General features: G+C 44.9%; 1 protein-coding gene across 1 annotated transcript in view; it reads right to left on the bottom strand.

Moving 5' to 3' along the window:
• LOC109401280 (glutathione S-transferase) overlaps window positions 1–761 on the bottom strand; it is a 45159-nt gene extending 44398 nt beyond the window's left edge. The window contains exon 1 of the mRNA XM_062858022.1: window positions 691–761. Coding sequence (XP_062714006.1) covers window positions 691–746 — 56 coding nt within the window. The 5' untranslated portion in view covers window positions 747–761. The remainder of the gene's footprint in view (window positions 1–690) is intronic.
• Window positions 762–16912: the final 16151 nt, after the last annotated feature.

Raw genomic sequence — 16912 nt, 5'->3', positions numbered from 1 at the left:
TCAACCCGAAATTATAAAAAACGTTCAAAATTCCTCCAATACTTCAACAGATTGGTTTTGATTGATTTTTTTTTCTAATTTTAAGAAATTTGTTTTGATACCTAAAATTATTTCTGAAATACATTTTTTCCAAAATATACCACGAACTCCGTGGACAATGCTTCAAAATATGAAGAAGAATTTCCGAATGTAATAAACAAGAATATTTTGCTGGAACTTTTGAACTAAATTCAACAGAGTTTGGTTAAGATCATTCTCCAAAACAATCAACAAAGAAATTGTTACTTGGGAATGTCTCTATCTTTGCTATGAAATTGAGCTTCTATTTAGTTCCGATCTTTTGGTGTGCTGGTTGGTATGTATTCAACTATATAACATTATTTAAACTGAAATCTACAGTTTCCTTTTCAGGGGGTACAGTTTTAATCCAACATTGAGTATTTTTCATACACAACACACCAACTAGCTCTGGCATTTCTCTCACAATGTTTCTCCTAGCTTCTCCAAAAACGCTTTGAAAGCAAAAATCTAAACTGCTGTTAGACGACGCCTCCTAAAACCGGTTCATGTCTTTTTTTTCAATCCCTCGTACAGAACATTAAGGAAATTGGTTTTTTGAGTTTTTTTTCTTCATACTCTTAGACATGCATGATAATTTTATTATAATTTATTCTTTGTTCTGCATTCTACCATGTCAAATCTGTGTTTATAATATCAGGTTCAATCCGGAAAGTGTAGAACTTCATGAATGTGGATATTTTTCAACTGATTTGAACCTTTTTTCAAATAAAACAAAACACAAGAGATCAGCTAACAAGCGAAGAAATTTCACTTTTTCACTAGAAATGGTTCATATTATATCACTCAGACACAATTGACCGAGACCTTACGACTTCTAGCTAATTGAATAACATGTTGCTCCTTGCATCCGAACATCCGAACCACCCCTTTATTGACACTATACGGCAATAGTTTTTTGTAGATATTAGCTCAAATAGTTTGTTTTGCACTTATGGTCTCGTGTTACAAATATTAATAAATATTAGCATTAGCATGACGAGGGGCTTTTCTAATCTCCATGACACAGCACAATTCGCAGTTGCAACATCCGATGTCCGTTATCTATTCCATTGATTGAGTCACTGTCCGTTAGAATCTTCCACAATTTCATCACGAATTTGAATTTATCTGCACGCCAGTGTCCGTTACATAACCCACCACTGCAAATCATTGTGCACCTTTTGGTGCTCAGTCTCTAGTACAATCGAATCACCAATCAATCAATCACCATGTTGGGTCACATCCACCGAAAATACGATTTCGCGTCGACACAATGTAGGTAAATCACTCGCTATTCGCTTTACTTTTTTTGTCACAGTCACTTGCGCTGAACCTACCTGTTGATAACTATCACTAACTGGCTGGGGCTAGGGGTTTGGTCAGACTAAACGTACTCGCCGGTGGGGGTTTTATTTATATACAAGCCTCCCGTGTGGGCCGATTCGATTCGCGAGGGAATTCATCCGATCGGGTACGCATCATCATCGTCGTTCTAGACTCCCCTCCTCGGTTCGTTTTGATAAGAATTTGACCGATAGCGAATTCGTGTGTGGTGTCTACCCACCTATCTACCTACCTATATGGGCTTCAATTGTGGTGTTGCGTCCATTTCGCACGCGTGTCACCAAAGTTTGTTCAGAAGATTATTATGGTCCAAAATATATGTATTTGCAAATTGTAGATAACACTGGTCGACAGAGGATATGTTAGTAAGCAAGAGCAACACTGAAAAGTAGAACTAAGGGAAGAGATGAACCAGGCTAGGGGCTGAAAATCTCTATAATAAAGTAATAATAATAGTAATAGAAAATGCGTGTTACCACAGACAAACAGACGTAACAATTGCGAAATTTCCATCGACCACGCTTTTAACGATCATTTTAAATTTTCATAGTTGTGGCTTTCACAACCAGAGGCGCGCGCATCGTTTTTCTATGCGTTTGACGTTCCACACTAGCGCCTTCTGTTGACGATATTGCACAACACAGTGATTCGTGCAACTTTTCCACCAGGTGATGGTAGTGTGAACTGGGCGATGGATTTCCATGAAAATCGTTCAAAGTGTTACGTTTGTTTGTCTGTGGTGTTACTATTTGAATTTACAATACCACATATTAAAAGTTTTAAGGTCGTGAAGAAGTATTTTTCTAGCGTATTTATGTGAATAGAATGAAAAACAGTATTTTGTTTTACGCCATCACTTTCATTATTTAATTATTCACTTTTACCTACTTGATCCGGAAGTAACTCTTAGAACATTTTCCAATTTAATCACACTTGATCTCCCTTTCATGGTGTGTACCAGAGTGTAAAAAATTCGAAGATTGAAAGTGAAGATTGACATTCTCATTGTTTCATTCATGTTTGGCCATATTCACATTTTTTTTCGCACGTCGTAAAATGTCCAATTTCTGTTAACAGACGCATATTCCGACTTAACAGGACAAACAGAGCAGATAATTAGTATTTTAATCAACTACTACCACAAGTTTTGAGGTGATTGGAAGTATAATCGGGAGTTACGGTCTAGTTACATTCATCAGTGAAAATTGTCAGTGACAGAATAATGAATAAATAAGTGAGAAAATTCATTCACCAAAATGAATTTTATTTTGATCCCTCAGTTCAACTCAGATCCCTCAGAAGCAACTTTGCATAATCTAATATTTATCTGGACTACCATTTGAAAAGTGCGTATTAGGGTGGCCCACACTTATATGAAAAACATAAAATTCGAAAAATGTCAAAAATGCCACCTTTTAAAACAGTTGTATTGGACTCCCACCTACGTTCAAAATTTAAGCGAAATCAATTTAGTGTAAAGGAGCGCTCAACGAGCTTGAAGTTGATATGGGAAAACTTGGCCAAATGTATGCAGAAATCTTAAGTTTTCGATTTTTTCCTATAGGTGGCGCTGCAAGCGTTCAATTAATAAAACGTTTGTTATTCATGTAGGTGACTATGAGCGCCCCCTTAGACTTGATCGATTTCGCTCAAATTTTGATCGTAGCTTCTGGAAGTCCAATACAACTAATTTAGGAAGTAAAACGTGACATTTTTCGAATTTTATGTTTTTTATATACGTGTGGGCTATTGAATATTGACGCTTGCAGCATATCAAACATATGTCACAATCGACAAAGCGACCAGGTCTATTGCGTTGTATTTGACACGCATATGATTTTTCCAAGTATCTCGAGTTTCTTTCGCCGAAATTACCGTACCTTACCGATCATGCTAAGGCCTAGGTGGCCTCTGCTGTACAATGTACATAGTAGCCGTCTCCAGTTCCGCACTCTGCGTAGGGTCCGCAGATCGTCCTCCACTTGGTCGACCCACCTAGCTCGCTGCGCTCCACGTCTTCTTGTACCGGTCGGATGACTCTCGAGAACCATTTTTGTCGGGTTGCTGTCCGACATCCTGATAACGCGACCGGCCCACCGTAGCATCCCGATTTTCGCGGTATGGACGATGGTTGGTTCTCTCAGCAGCTGATGCAGCTCGTGGTTCATTCCCCGAGCAGGAGAAAAGAACTGAAGAATAACTAACTCAGGTATGGAAAACCGAATACCTACAACCTGAATGAGATATTAAGTAGCCCTGCATAAGAGGTAAAATACCTAAAATAATAACTGATGTGTATTCTGTGCATAACGCGTGAATAATGACTTCAGGTATGGTAATACCTAAATAATAATCGGTGATTTTTCCATCCAAATAGCGATGTTTCCATAATTGAATAATAACTCAAGCAGTCCTCAACACCAAACCAATAACTCGTTGAGGTATTGTGTCAATACCTACAAAATACCAAAATGAGTTATTTTCAATACCCGAATAACCGACCAAAACCTTGTCTTGGTATGATACCTGACTTCGGTATGCTCCAGTTATGTGTCAGTTATTCGTTCCTGCTCGGGTCGCCTTCTCCAAGTCCCGTCTTCCATCTGCACTCCGCCGTAGATGGTACGCAACACCTTCCGTTCGAAAAATCCAAGGGCGCGTTGGTCCTCTGCACGTAGGGTTCATGTTTCGTGCCCATAGAGGACGACCGGTCTAATCAGCGTTTTGTAGATGGTTAATTTCGTGTAACGGCGAACTTTATTCGATCATAGAGTTCTGCGGAGTCCAAAGTAAGCACGATTTCCTGCCACAATGCGCCTCTGAATTTCTCTGCTGGTGTCGTTGTCGGCGGTCACCAGTGAGCCCAAGTACACGAATTCTTCAACCGCCTCGATTTCATCACCGTCGATATGAATTCGGGGTGGCGGGCGCGGTAATTCCTCCCTGGAGCCCTTTGCCATCATGTACTTTGTCTTCGACACATTAATGACTAATCCGATTCGCCTGGCTTCACTCTTTAGTCGGATGTACGTTTCCGCCATCGTCTCAAATTTACGAGCAATAATATCAATATCATCGGCGAAACCAACCAGCTGAACGGACTTCGTGATAATCGTCCCACTCGTGTTTATCCCCGCTCTTCTTATTACACCCTCCAAAGCAATGTTGAACAGCAAGCACGAAAGACCATCACCTCGCCGTAACTCTCTGCAAGATTCGAAGGGACTCGAGAGTGTCCCTGATACTCGAACTACGCACATCACTCGATCCATCGTCGCCTTGATCAACCGTATCAGTTTATCCGGGAATCCGTATTCGTGCATAATCTGCCATAGCTGTTCTCGATCGATTGTATCATACGCCGATTTGAAATCGATGAACAAGTGATGTGTGGGCACGTTGTATTCGCGGCATTTCTGCAACACCTGGCGGATGGCGAACATCTGGTCCGTTGTAGCGCGTTCACCCATAAATCCAGCCTGATATTGCCCCACGAACTCTCTTGCAATCGGTGATAGACGGCGGCATAAAATTTGAGAGAGTATCTTGTAGGCAGCGCTCAGTAGTGTGATCGCGCGGTAGTTCCCGCAATCCAACTTGTCGCCCTTTTTGTAGATGGGACACACGATACCTTCCATCCATTCCTCCGGTAATACTTCCTCCTCCCAAATCTTGGTAATGACCCAGTGTAGTGCTCTCACCAGTGCTTCTCCACCGTATTTTAGAAGCTCGCTTGGTAGTTGATCTGCTCCAGCGGCTTTGTTGTTTTTCAACCGGCCAACCTTCTCCTCAATCTCTTGAAGGTCAGGGGCCGGAAGTCTTTCGTCCTGTGCACATACTCCTAGATCTGTTACCACGCCACCTTCGGTACTTGCTACGACGCCATTGAGGTGCTCATCGTAATGCTGCCGCCACCTCTCGACCACCTCACGCTCGCTCGTTAGAATATTCCCGTGATTATCTCGGCACATGTCGGCTTGTGGCACAAAGCCTCTGCGCGAGCGGTTCAGTTCGTAAAACTTTCGTGTGTCCTTAGCGCGGTACAGCTCTTCCATCGCTTCGCGATCTCGTTTTTACTGCTGGCGCTTCTTTATCCGGTAGACTGAGTTCTGCCTGTTCCGCGCCTGTCTGTAACGTGCCTCATTCGCTCTCGTACGGTGTTGCAGCATTCTCGCCCATGCTGCATTCTTCTCGTTTTTCAACTGTTCACATTCGCCGTCGTACCAGTCGTTTCTGTGATTCGGAGTCGCGAAGCCTAGTGCTGTAGCCGAGGTACTACCTATGGCGGATCGGATGTCCCTCCAGCCATCTTCAAGTGTAGCTGCGCCAAGCTGCTCTTCCATTGGTAGGGCCACTGCTAACTGCTGCGCGTAGTCTTGAGCCACTTCTACGTTACGAAGTTGCTCGATGTTGAGCCGCGGCGTTCGACTTCGACGCGTGGTGATAACTGTTGAAAGTTTTGAGCGCATACATACAGCGACTAAGTAGTGATCCGAATCTATATTCGCACTGCGGTATGTGCGGACGTTGGTTATATCTGAGAAGAATTTACCGTCGATTAGAACGTGGTCGATTTGGTTTTCTGTTTGTTGGTCGGGTGATCTCCAGGTGGCTTTGTGGATATCTTTGCGGGGGAAGAAGGTGCTTCGGACTTCTATACCACGGGAGGCTGCAAAGTTTACGCATCGCTGGCCGTTATCATTCGATACGGCGTGCAGGCTGTTTCGCCCGATTACCGGTCTGTACATTTCCTCCCTTCCTACCTGCGCGTTCATGTCGCCGACAACGATTTTCACGTCACGCGGCGAGCAACCATCGTATGTTTGCTCTAACTGCGCGTAGAACGCTTCTTTCTCGTCATCGGGTCTACCTTCGTGTGGGCAGTGGACGTTGATGATGCTGTAGTTGAAGAAACGGCCATTAACTCTTAACATGCAAATCCTTGCGTTGATCGGCTGCCATCCGATCACACGTTGTCGCATCTTGCCCAACACTATAATTCCTGTTCCCAGTTCATTGGTAGTGCCACAGCTTTGGTAAAAGGTAGCCGCTCGATGCCCGCTTTTCCACACTTTCTGTCCAGTCCAACAAAGTTCCTGCAACGCCACGATGTCGAAGTTGCGGGGATGTAGTTCGTCGTAAATTATCCTGCCACATCCTGCGAAACCTAGTGACTTGTAATTCCATGTTCCAAGTTTCCAATCGTAGTCCTTATTTCGTCGCGTGGGTCTTTGCCGATTATATCGAGTCGTATTTTCTCCTATGTTATTCGCAATGGGGATTTTTACGGGTGGCTTATTGGGCCTACGCCAACACTCCTGTCTCGCCGGAGGGCCATCATCGTGCCAGTTCTGTTTAACGTCCCAACCAATACTGGGACGACCACACTGATGGGGCTACCACCTTGGATCTAGCTGGGCGTGATGCAGCGTTTCTTATTCAGCCGCTGGATACCAGAACAGACGCTGCTTGAGCCGCACCTCCTTGGTGAGCAGACGCTAGGGTCGTCCTCCTCAATCTAGCTGAAGTAAGAAGGATGCTGCGCTACCAGCTATGTACACAACTCTTATCTGGCGGTCTTTGTCATCGCTTGACCCGTGGAAGCATGAGGTAGAAACTTGTGTGGACCAGAGCTATGTTGGACGAATCGACTCACCGTTTTGCAGCCCTTTCATACAATGCGTGGCCTCATAATTGCCACATGCAGGGAGGACACAACTCTGGACAATTTTGCCCAGAAGAAGTGTAGGAATGAGTTTGGTTGGAATGCCGTTTCAACGGCTATCACCCACATTGTCTTGGAACTACAGGGGAGGTGGCGCGTGGACTCAGAGAATCGTTAGACAGACGCTATTCAAGGGTTGGCTACGTAGGTCATACCAGTGCCCTGCGACTGAAATCGACCCTTACAGTGATTAAGTGGGGGAGAACATCCTGGTAGCGTTGCTGTCGTGGCGTCGGTTTTTTTTATTCTTCTTGTAAACCATGAAGGGATAATCTGCTCCATAGACACTCGGATTGAAGGTCCAGGTAGTATGGGGTTAAGGACCGTCTTCTACAAAAAAAAAAAAATGAAAGCCAGGACTAGTCTTTCCTCTGCCCACTATACACATTCCAATGGTCGCCAAACTCTTCGTCTCTTCGGAACCACCAAGAGGCCATTTCTTCAGAGAGGGGCAGGTGCACATCGCACCACCAATGTTAGCTGCTTAGCCTGCAGCAACGAACATCGATGACTCGTTTTAAGGAGTCTACCAAGGTAGCATTCTGGCCCTAAGCCAGTTTCCCGAGAGGTCCCTATCACTCTCTTTGTCCTCGGAAGGCAGCCAGAGTCGACACCTCGCCACTTCCAAATACACAGCAAGTAAGGCCCTATAAGCCAGCACACAGAAGGACGTGCCGACAAGGGACCTCCACCTGCCCCGACCGTGCCGAGGATCCCTTTACAACCGTGGGCTCGGATCCAACCAAGTAGACCAACGCCACGACAGCAACGCTGCCAGGATGTTCTCCCCACGTGTGGTAGCGTTAGACACATGCAGAATGGTCATTGGCAGAGGAAGCTCTCATTGAAGCTGATTAGCAAGCTTTGTTCCAGTGCAAACTGTATACCAAGAAAAGAAGAGGACATGTAAGATGGAAGCAAATGTTGAGCAATATTAAATACTAGCTGGCCCGGCAAACGTTGTCTTGCCAAGTTGTGGTGGTTTGACAACAGTAGAGCTCATAACGTCATCGCACTCTAGATTGGTTTCATTTCGATCGTGTTGATTTTCTTCCCAGCTCATAAAAATCAGTAATTTATCATTTTTCTTACTTTTCTAGTTAATTGGAGTAACTTTTTGCCTTTCTCGTACACCAAGGTGTACCGAAAGGCTATATGTTCACTCCAAACACTAAAATTCGATAGAGTCTCCGGAGGGGTCACCAATCGACTCAGCTCGACGAGCTGAGATGATGTCTGTGTGTGTGTGTGTATGTGTGTGTGTATGTATGTGTGTGTGCGTATGTGTGTGTGTGTGTGTGTGTGTGTGTACAAAAAAGGTCACCTAACTTTTAGATAGTAAACATCAATCGATTTTAACGACTGAGGGTTCATTCGACGCGGAATCTGGTCCCATTGTTTCCTATTGAAAATGGTTCGGATCGGTCCAGCCGTTCCGGAGTTATGGCCATTTAGGTGTTCCATATCGGTACCCCAGGAAGGGGCCAGATATGAAAATGCAACTAACCCATACATGTGACCCATCAAACCACGGCATTTTCGATTATCAGATGAACGGGAAGTAGGAAAATAGTCTCAGACTATATCTGAACCAGTAATGTTCCGGAACCGGTTCCGGGTGTCGTGCCGGAAGTGGCCTAATATAAAAGTAAATATAACCCATGCATGCGACACATCAAAGAGCGGCTTTTTCGATAACCAGTTGAATGGTAAGCAGTCGTTTCAGACCATATTTAAACTGGTAGTGTTCCGGAACCGGTTCCGGGTGTCCTGCCGGAAGTGGCCAATAAAAAAATTGAACCAAATCCATGCATGCGACACATCAAAGAGCGGCTTTTTTGATAACCAGATGAACGGTAAGCAGGAAAATTGTTTCATACCTTATATGAATCGGTTGTGTTCTGAAACCGGTTCCAGGTGTCCCGCCGGAAGTGGCCAATTAAAAAACTGAACCAAACCCATGCATGCGACACATCAAAGAGCGGCTTTTTCGATAACCAAATGAATGGTTAGCAGGAAAATAGTTTCATTCCGTGTTCGAACCGGTTGTGTTCTGGAACCGATTCCAGGTATCTCGTCGAAAGTGACTAATTAAAAAACTGAACCAAACCTATGCATGTGACAAACCAAATAGCGGCTTTATCGATAACCAGATGAACGATAAGCAAGAAAATGGTTTCAGACCATATCTGAACCGCTTATATATTAAACTGACGAAGTTGAAGGGGTGAATGCAACTCGTAACGCTTAACGCTTAACAAGCTGTTTCCGATATTTGTCACCGATAATTACCAATCAATCCACAAATAACATATCTGAACCGGTTGTGTTCCAGAACCGATTCCTGGTGTCCCGCCGGAAGTGGCCAGTTAAAAAAGTGAACCAAACCCATGCATATGAAACATCAAATCATCAAAAATGTTGGATAACCAGATAAACGGGCAGCAAGAGAATAGTCTCTGACCACACCTAAGATTACCAGCAGTGTTACAGAATCAGGATTGGATGCATCGCTGAAATTACGAAGGTGAACAAAATCAATGCAAGCGATAAATATGCGTAAAAGAACAAAATCATAATAAAAATGAAAGCGATCTTGTCAAATCACACCATTTTAGATTCTTGAGACGTAATTATACAGTAGGATGAATCAACGTTGTATGGCGAAATTTTTAATTTTGTAGCATCAATCTCCTTTTGCGGTTGAAATTACTACGCACAGTTTTGATGCAACTGGTAGAGCCCTCGCGCTCTGTAACACGGTTGAAATTTGAATGGGTTTTATTATGAAAAAATCGCTAGATTGCACTTTTTTTTTAATTTTTTATAAATCTTATAACCAATGATAATAAAATAAAGGCTAAAGTATGCAGAAAAAAAATTGCCGAAATATCTTGATAATGATCGGCATCCAGTGCTAGTGAAGGTGGTCAAGCAGTCAACTGAGAGGTTAGATATTTTTCAGCTCTGCTTATACGTTTAACATAATACATAACTTCGGAATATGAGCCATCAATAAGTTTTCAAATTCAATTATGGCTTTGATATATTTGTTGCTTTTCTGAATAAGGCTGAAACAAATTTCGATTTTCTCTTAAGTCAAGAGGGCCCCCCTTGAAAATGTTATTCGGAATTCATCATTTTGAGGAAGGACACAAATAAATAGGGGAGATCGGGGCATAATGGACACCCGGGGTGAAATGGACACCCCTATTTTTTCCGAAACCGTTGACTTTTTTGCTAAACTTTTTATTTATTTATTTATTAAAGTGGATCTTTTAACTATTGTCATTCGGATCCACTATAGTGCAATATTAAGCGTATTGAACTATTAAGCACACAACTCTTAGCTGGCGGTCTTTGTCATCGCTTGTCCCCCGTGGAAGCATGAGGTAGAAACTTGTGTGGGCCAGAGCTATGTTGGACGAATCGACTCACTGTTGTAAAGCTCTTTCGTACAATGCGTGGCCTCATAATTGCCACATGCAGGGAGGACACAACTCTGGACAATTCTGCACAGAAGAAGTGTAGGAATGAGTTTGGTGGGAATGCCATTTCAACGGCTATCACCCACATCGTCTTGGAACTACAGAGGAGGTGGCGCGTTGACTCAGAGAATCGTTAGAGCAGACGCTATTCAAGGGTTGGCTACGTAAGTCATACCAGTGCCCTGCGGCTGACATCGACCCTAACAGTCTCCGGAACCACCAAGAGACCATTTCTTCAGAGAGGGGCTAGTGTACATCGCACCACCAATGTTAGCTGCGTAGCCTGCAGCAACGAACATCGATGACCCGCTTTGAGGAGTCTACCAAGGTAGCATTCTGGCCCTTAGCCAGTTTCCCGAGCGGTCCCTATCACTCTCTTTGTCCTCGGAAGGCAGCCAGAGTCGACACCTCGCCACTTCCAAATACACAGCAACACAGAAGGACGTGCCGACATGGGACCTCCACCTGCCCCGACATTGCCGAGGCCACCTTTACAACCGTGGGCAACCCAGTAGACCGACGCCACGACAGCAACGCTGCCAGGATGTTCTCCCCGCGTGTGGTCTGGTAGCGTTAGACACATGCAGAATGATCATTGGCAGAGGAAGCTCTCATTGAAGCTGATTAGCAAGCTTTGTTCCAGTGCAAACTGTATACCAAGAAAAGAAGAGGACATGTAAGATGGAAGCAAATATTGAGCAAAATTAAATATTAAACTCTAGTCTGTAGCATAACACTAGTTAAAATAACTGATGTATGTCACCGATAAAAGTAATAACATTTGTTCCGTCGCTAATAGAACCAATCAAACCAAATAACAGTAATCAAATCAAAGTTGAGTAGCGTAAGATTGGGTTCAGCATTGTAGCGTCTTGCAGGCCTTGACTATAGTTTTCATAGGTAGACACTTTTCGTAATTTTCAATCACATAAACCTCTCGCTATTTTCAAATTCCTTATTTCGTTCATTTCTAAACTCACTAATGTCGGATTTCGCTCGGCTGTCCTACTTACTCCTAAAACGATCGAACCTGCCGAAAACATCTAAGTGCGGATTCATTTTCCATCAACAGTCAATCGTTAGTTCATTCACTTTTCGTGCATGTGAGAAAGTTCTGTGTCCTGTTCGTTCGGGCAATTGATGTTCGCGTGATAAACCGAAAAAATCGACACCGCTGCTGATCAGTTCGTTGTAGGTGGGCAAAGAATATCGTTTGATCTGATTCATCCGCAGTGCTAATTAAAGTAGCACCATTTGCCGAATTTATCGGAGGTCAAAGGTACAAGATCGTTGTTGCTTTCGCTTTCGAGAGCTAGACCTTATTGATGATTTGCAAATCGAAACGAGAGAAACTCGTGATCGTGAAACGTGCTCCCATAGCCCACAATATCATCGGTTTGGTTGGTGGCCCAATGTCTTCTGCAGCTGCCGATCGATATCTCAATGGTGATAGGAGCCGATGCATGTGATTCGAATGCACCTAAAATAAGAACACCGGTTTAGTGTGGTGCGGTCGGTCATCGAGGCCTTTGCTTTGACCGCATTTTTCGAGCTTTTTTTGTTCACACACTATTGATAGCATGAGACGATTCATTGAGAATTAAGTAATTGCTTATTTACCAGATACTTCATAGAGTGCAATTTATTCCGCTGAATCTACGTCAAATGGAGAATCTTCTTCCGACTAGATCCTCACTGGACAGATCGTCGATATTACCCTCCATGACTCATTTCCCCGAATTCCATTACCCCGAATGACACTACCCCGAATGACCCATTTCCCCGAATTCCATTACCCCGAATGACCCATTACCCCGAATATTTTTTTCTGAATTATAAATTTCATATTTTCCAATACGAAGGAAAATCATGACGTTCATCCCTGAACGAACTAGTTTGGTCGACAAAACTGAACAGATCACTAACCAGTATGTTTAAAAGAACAGGCAATAACCAAAAGAAGGAAAAAATCTCTACTGAACAATTGGTTTCGGATCATATGGACGAAAGAAATAAACTAATGTGATCATGTCACTTTTCCATATAACAGTATAACTTGAAAGAACAGCCTACACTGAAATAAATTTTGTTGTGGAAACTACCGATTCCATAGTAAAATTACTAACCGTACCTATGATTCTCAACCGACAACAATTTCCAGTTAATTCCACTAAAACACTGTCAACTTAACTAGCAGTGCAGTTAACATAACCAAAAATAATCTTAATTTAACAAATGAGCATTGTATTTTTAACCATACTGTGTTGTAAAATGCGTGTCCAGGAAAAATTAACAATGTTTTGTTGTTGAGACGACTATACTTTTAGTTGAATTTACTACAATGCATTGTAATTTCAAGCATATTTCAGTTACCTTAACAGATTTTGTTGTCGGTTGAGAATCATAGGTACGGTTAGTAATTTTACTATGGAATCGGTAGTTTCCACAACAAAATTTATTTCAGTGTATGATTGGTGGGCTTCGCGGCCGAGCAATTAGCGGAACCAGTCGTTTAGGTGTCTCGTAAGCCTCGGAGTGTGGGTTCGATTCCCGCTCCAGTCGGGGAAAACTTTTCGTCAAACGAAAAATTCTCCACTGGGCCACTGGGTGTTATATGTGTTGTCCGTTGTCGAATGTTAGTATTGTTCAGTCTGTAGAGGCCGCAAGGCCGAAGACGGTGTAATTGTCTTTTTAAAAAAAATCTCTGATAAAAATAATAACAGTTGCGACGCCAACAAATTGCTTAAATTAATGATTAGAAAGAATAGCCTACGTTTGAAAGAAGGATACATATGTGATGACCACATAGTAGTTAGAATGTCTTTGAATGGAATGAAAGTTCTTTGGTAGTATGCTCAAAGAAGGAAAATTTTTGTTGAAGATGTGGTGAAACACTTGGTGTACCGATAATTACCCATGGCGGGTCTCGAGGTAGACTTGTGGATAAATAATTCGGATATTGGGCCATTCGGAGAAATGGGTCATTCGAGGTAATGGATCATTCGGGGTAATGGAATTCGGAGTAATGGAATTCGGGGAAATGTCCTAAAGCCCCCTCCATAAGCAGTCAATCGACAAATGCCGACCTATCGAAGCGTAAAGTCAGTCATCCTCGATGACTGTCGATGACCTTCGGTTGTGACCTCCTTCTTCTATGTTCCACCCTGTATCGTACCGCCAGGGGGTCACTGGGCGTGTACCCATATCGTCCAGTTCTCCAGTCTGGGCTAGCGTTTAGACCCGGACTCCAGAGAGTCACGTCAATAAAGGACTCTGCACCGTGCCTACTGTAGGTATTTTTTTCACCTACGTTCGCGACATCCACGTTCAGTCTAGTCATGGCTTCGAGTAATGCCCAGCCTCTCGAATTAGTCGATCGGCTGCCCCACTCGATTGCCCAGGCGTTGAAGTCATCGCCGATGACCGCAGGACTCAATCCTACTAGTACACTTGTTAGCGCATCTAGCATTGATGAAAACTGGTCCTGGACTGGGCTGGGTGGGGCGTAGCAACTACAGTAGTACACCCCATTAATCTTCGCTATTGTGAAGCTATCGTGCGACCTGGAAATTATTTCCCGGATCGAGGAACAACCAGTTATACAGATAGTCACTACCTTGGCCCTATCTGCTACCCAGTTCTCGTTATCGGGGGATGCGGTAGGGGTCCGCAAGTAGGGCGCTGACTTGACTCCTAAACTGACTGCCACAACAACTGTTGTGCGGCTTCACAATTGTTCAGGCTTAGTTGTGTAACCTGTATTATCGTCTGTTTCTCTGACCTCGTCTCGTGCCTGGACATTTAGGTCCGTCCGTTGTGTGACCATTGCAATGCATTGTTCGCCGAGGAAATTATGCATTTTAGTGCAGAGTTGCACTCCCTGGCGATATGACCTTCTGCTCCGCACTTCCTGCAAAGCTTTCTCCGCTCGGAACGCCCACGACTTATGCCATGCCCTTGCTCAAAGCACTTGAAGCACGTCACTGGCAGCTCATATATGCTGAGCGGACACACTGACCAAGCTACCTTGATCTTGCCGACTGCAATCGCCTTGTTCGCCTCCCCTACAGGGAGCTTGATTGTGGCGATCTGCGTGCCACCCGGGCCCTTTCGCAGGTTAATCGATACACTTGGTACATCTGCCTCGCACTGCTGTTTAAATGCGGCTGCGAGCTTCTCTGCGTCGGCAATCTCGTTCAGGTTTTTACACTGGAGAATCGCCTCTGTCGTTGGGGCTCTTACCTGCACTTTTTCGCCCAGCACTTTTTGAGCTAGCGCTTTGTAGGAGGTGCCTTTCTTGGCAGCCTCCTTCTTCAGCACTAGCATCATCTCTCCGTCCTGGTGCGCCGAATGCTTTTAACATCCACACTCGGCGCCTCGGCGTGTCTGCCTCAGTTTTGAAGACCACCGCATCGCTCCGCTCATGTTTGCGGGCTGGCTTCACATTTCTCACCCTTTTCTTTTTTCCGACCGTAATCCAAGGGTTCTCTTTCCCTTGGTCTGGTTGGCCTCCGTTCCTCCCAGGATTGGCCTCCTGAAGCTTAGTTTCCCTACCCCTTGCGCGTTTCGGAATCGGCTTGGCAGCCTGCTTACTCGCGCTGGCCGTCCCCTTCTCCCTCCTCGGCTTTCCGCCCGTTTCTGCCGGACGCTTCTTGGGCCGCGTCACATCTGCAGGTTTCGACCATGTAGCTGGAACTGTATGGCGGTTTGACCTTCCCGCTATGGCCCCGGCGTGCTGCATGGTTTCATGCTGCATCGTAAGATTGCCTGCAAAGAGGAAACTGCCCGTTTGGATGGACCGTTCCTCCTTGTTCGCATCTGCCGCACTCAGCTCTTCGACCAGGAGATCATACTCCTTCTTGATCAGAGCCATCGATTTGCGGAGCTTCAGGAGGCCCTGTTTCAGGTCCTAATCGATGTTATTCCGCCCACTTGTTTTGCCGATCAGCTCGCCTAGCTGTTCGGCAACTATCAACATCTTTGGTAGCCCACTCCTGTTGCGGTTCAGCGCCCGCGTGAGCTCCGAACTCACCTCGTGCTCCGCTTGCTCCACTTGTTGAACCTCCTGCCGTCTGCTCGCTGGTGAGCGCACCAGCCCTCGTAGTGGCGATTTCGCCTTTGCTCTCGTAGCACTACTCGCGCGAACGGGTGCAACGCCGCTCCATCTTTTATTCCACACACGATCACGTTGTTACTGTTGATGGGTTTTGAAATCATGTCTGTTGGGTCTCTCTTAGAGCCACTGTCCCTCGCTGCAAATGAAGTAGTTGCCAATGATCCTGGTGGTGATCTATGCAAGCAGAGAGGCCACTCGAGGGATTGCCCAGTCCCTTAATGGGGTCAGAGCCGGATCAGCGCCAATGTTCATCTGAACCTACTTCCACCCAAGCTGAGCCTAAGCTGGGCAGGTTAGCAACGTACTTTAAGGTCACGCCATGGTTTTATGGGACGGTAGACAGTGTCGACATTAACCCATCCGACGTTTCAAGTTAGTGTCTCCCGACCTTACTAAGAGGATAGAATGCTGTCGCCATTTGCTCATTTGTGCATAGTTACCTAAGCGTGTACCATCTCAGTTACCAATTTACCAATCATGGCAAGTTGCTTCGTACGAATGTGAATATGTAGTTGAAAAACGAGAATGTGAACAGTTGAAAAACGAGAAGAATGCAGCATGGGCGAGAATGTTGCAACACCCTACGAGAGCGAACGAGGCACGTTATAGACAGGCGCGGAACATGCAGAACTCAGTCGTCCGGAGAAAGAAGCGTCGGCAGCAAGAACGAGATCACGACGCGATGGAAGAGCTGTACCGCGCTAAGGACACACGGAAGTTCTACGAGAAGCTGAACCGCTCGCGCAGAGGCTTTGTGCCACAAGCCGACATGTGCCGAGACAATCACGGGAATATTCTCACGAGCGAGCGTGAGGCGGTCGAGAGGAGGCGGCAGCATTACGATGAGCACTTCAACGGTGGCGTTGCAAGCACCTAAGGTAGCGTGGTAACAGATCTAGGAGTACGTGCGCAGGACGAAAGATTTCCAGCCCCTAACCTCTAAGAGATTGATGAGGAGGTTGGCCGGTTGAAAACAACAAAGCCGCTGGAGCAGATCAACTACCAAGCGAGTTACTAAAATACGGTGAAGAAGCACTGGTGAGAGCACTACACTGAGTCATTAATAAGATTTGGGAGGAGGAAGTATTACCGGAGGAATGGATGGAATGTTTCGTGTGTCCCATCTACAAAAAGGGTGTCAAGTTGGATTGCGGGAACTACCGCACGATCACACTACTG

The sequence above is a fragment of the Aedes albopictus genome, chromosome 3 (assembly GCF_035046485.1).
Source record: "Aedes albopictus strain Foshan chromosome 3, AalbF5, whole genome shotgun sequence".
Lineage (NCBI taxonomy): Eukaryota > Metazoa > Arthropoda > Insecta > Diptera > Culicidae > Aedes > Aedes albopictus.
This window is presented reverse-complemented; position numbering and strand designations above follow the sequence as displayed.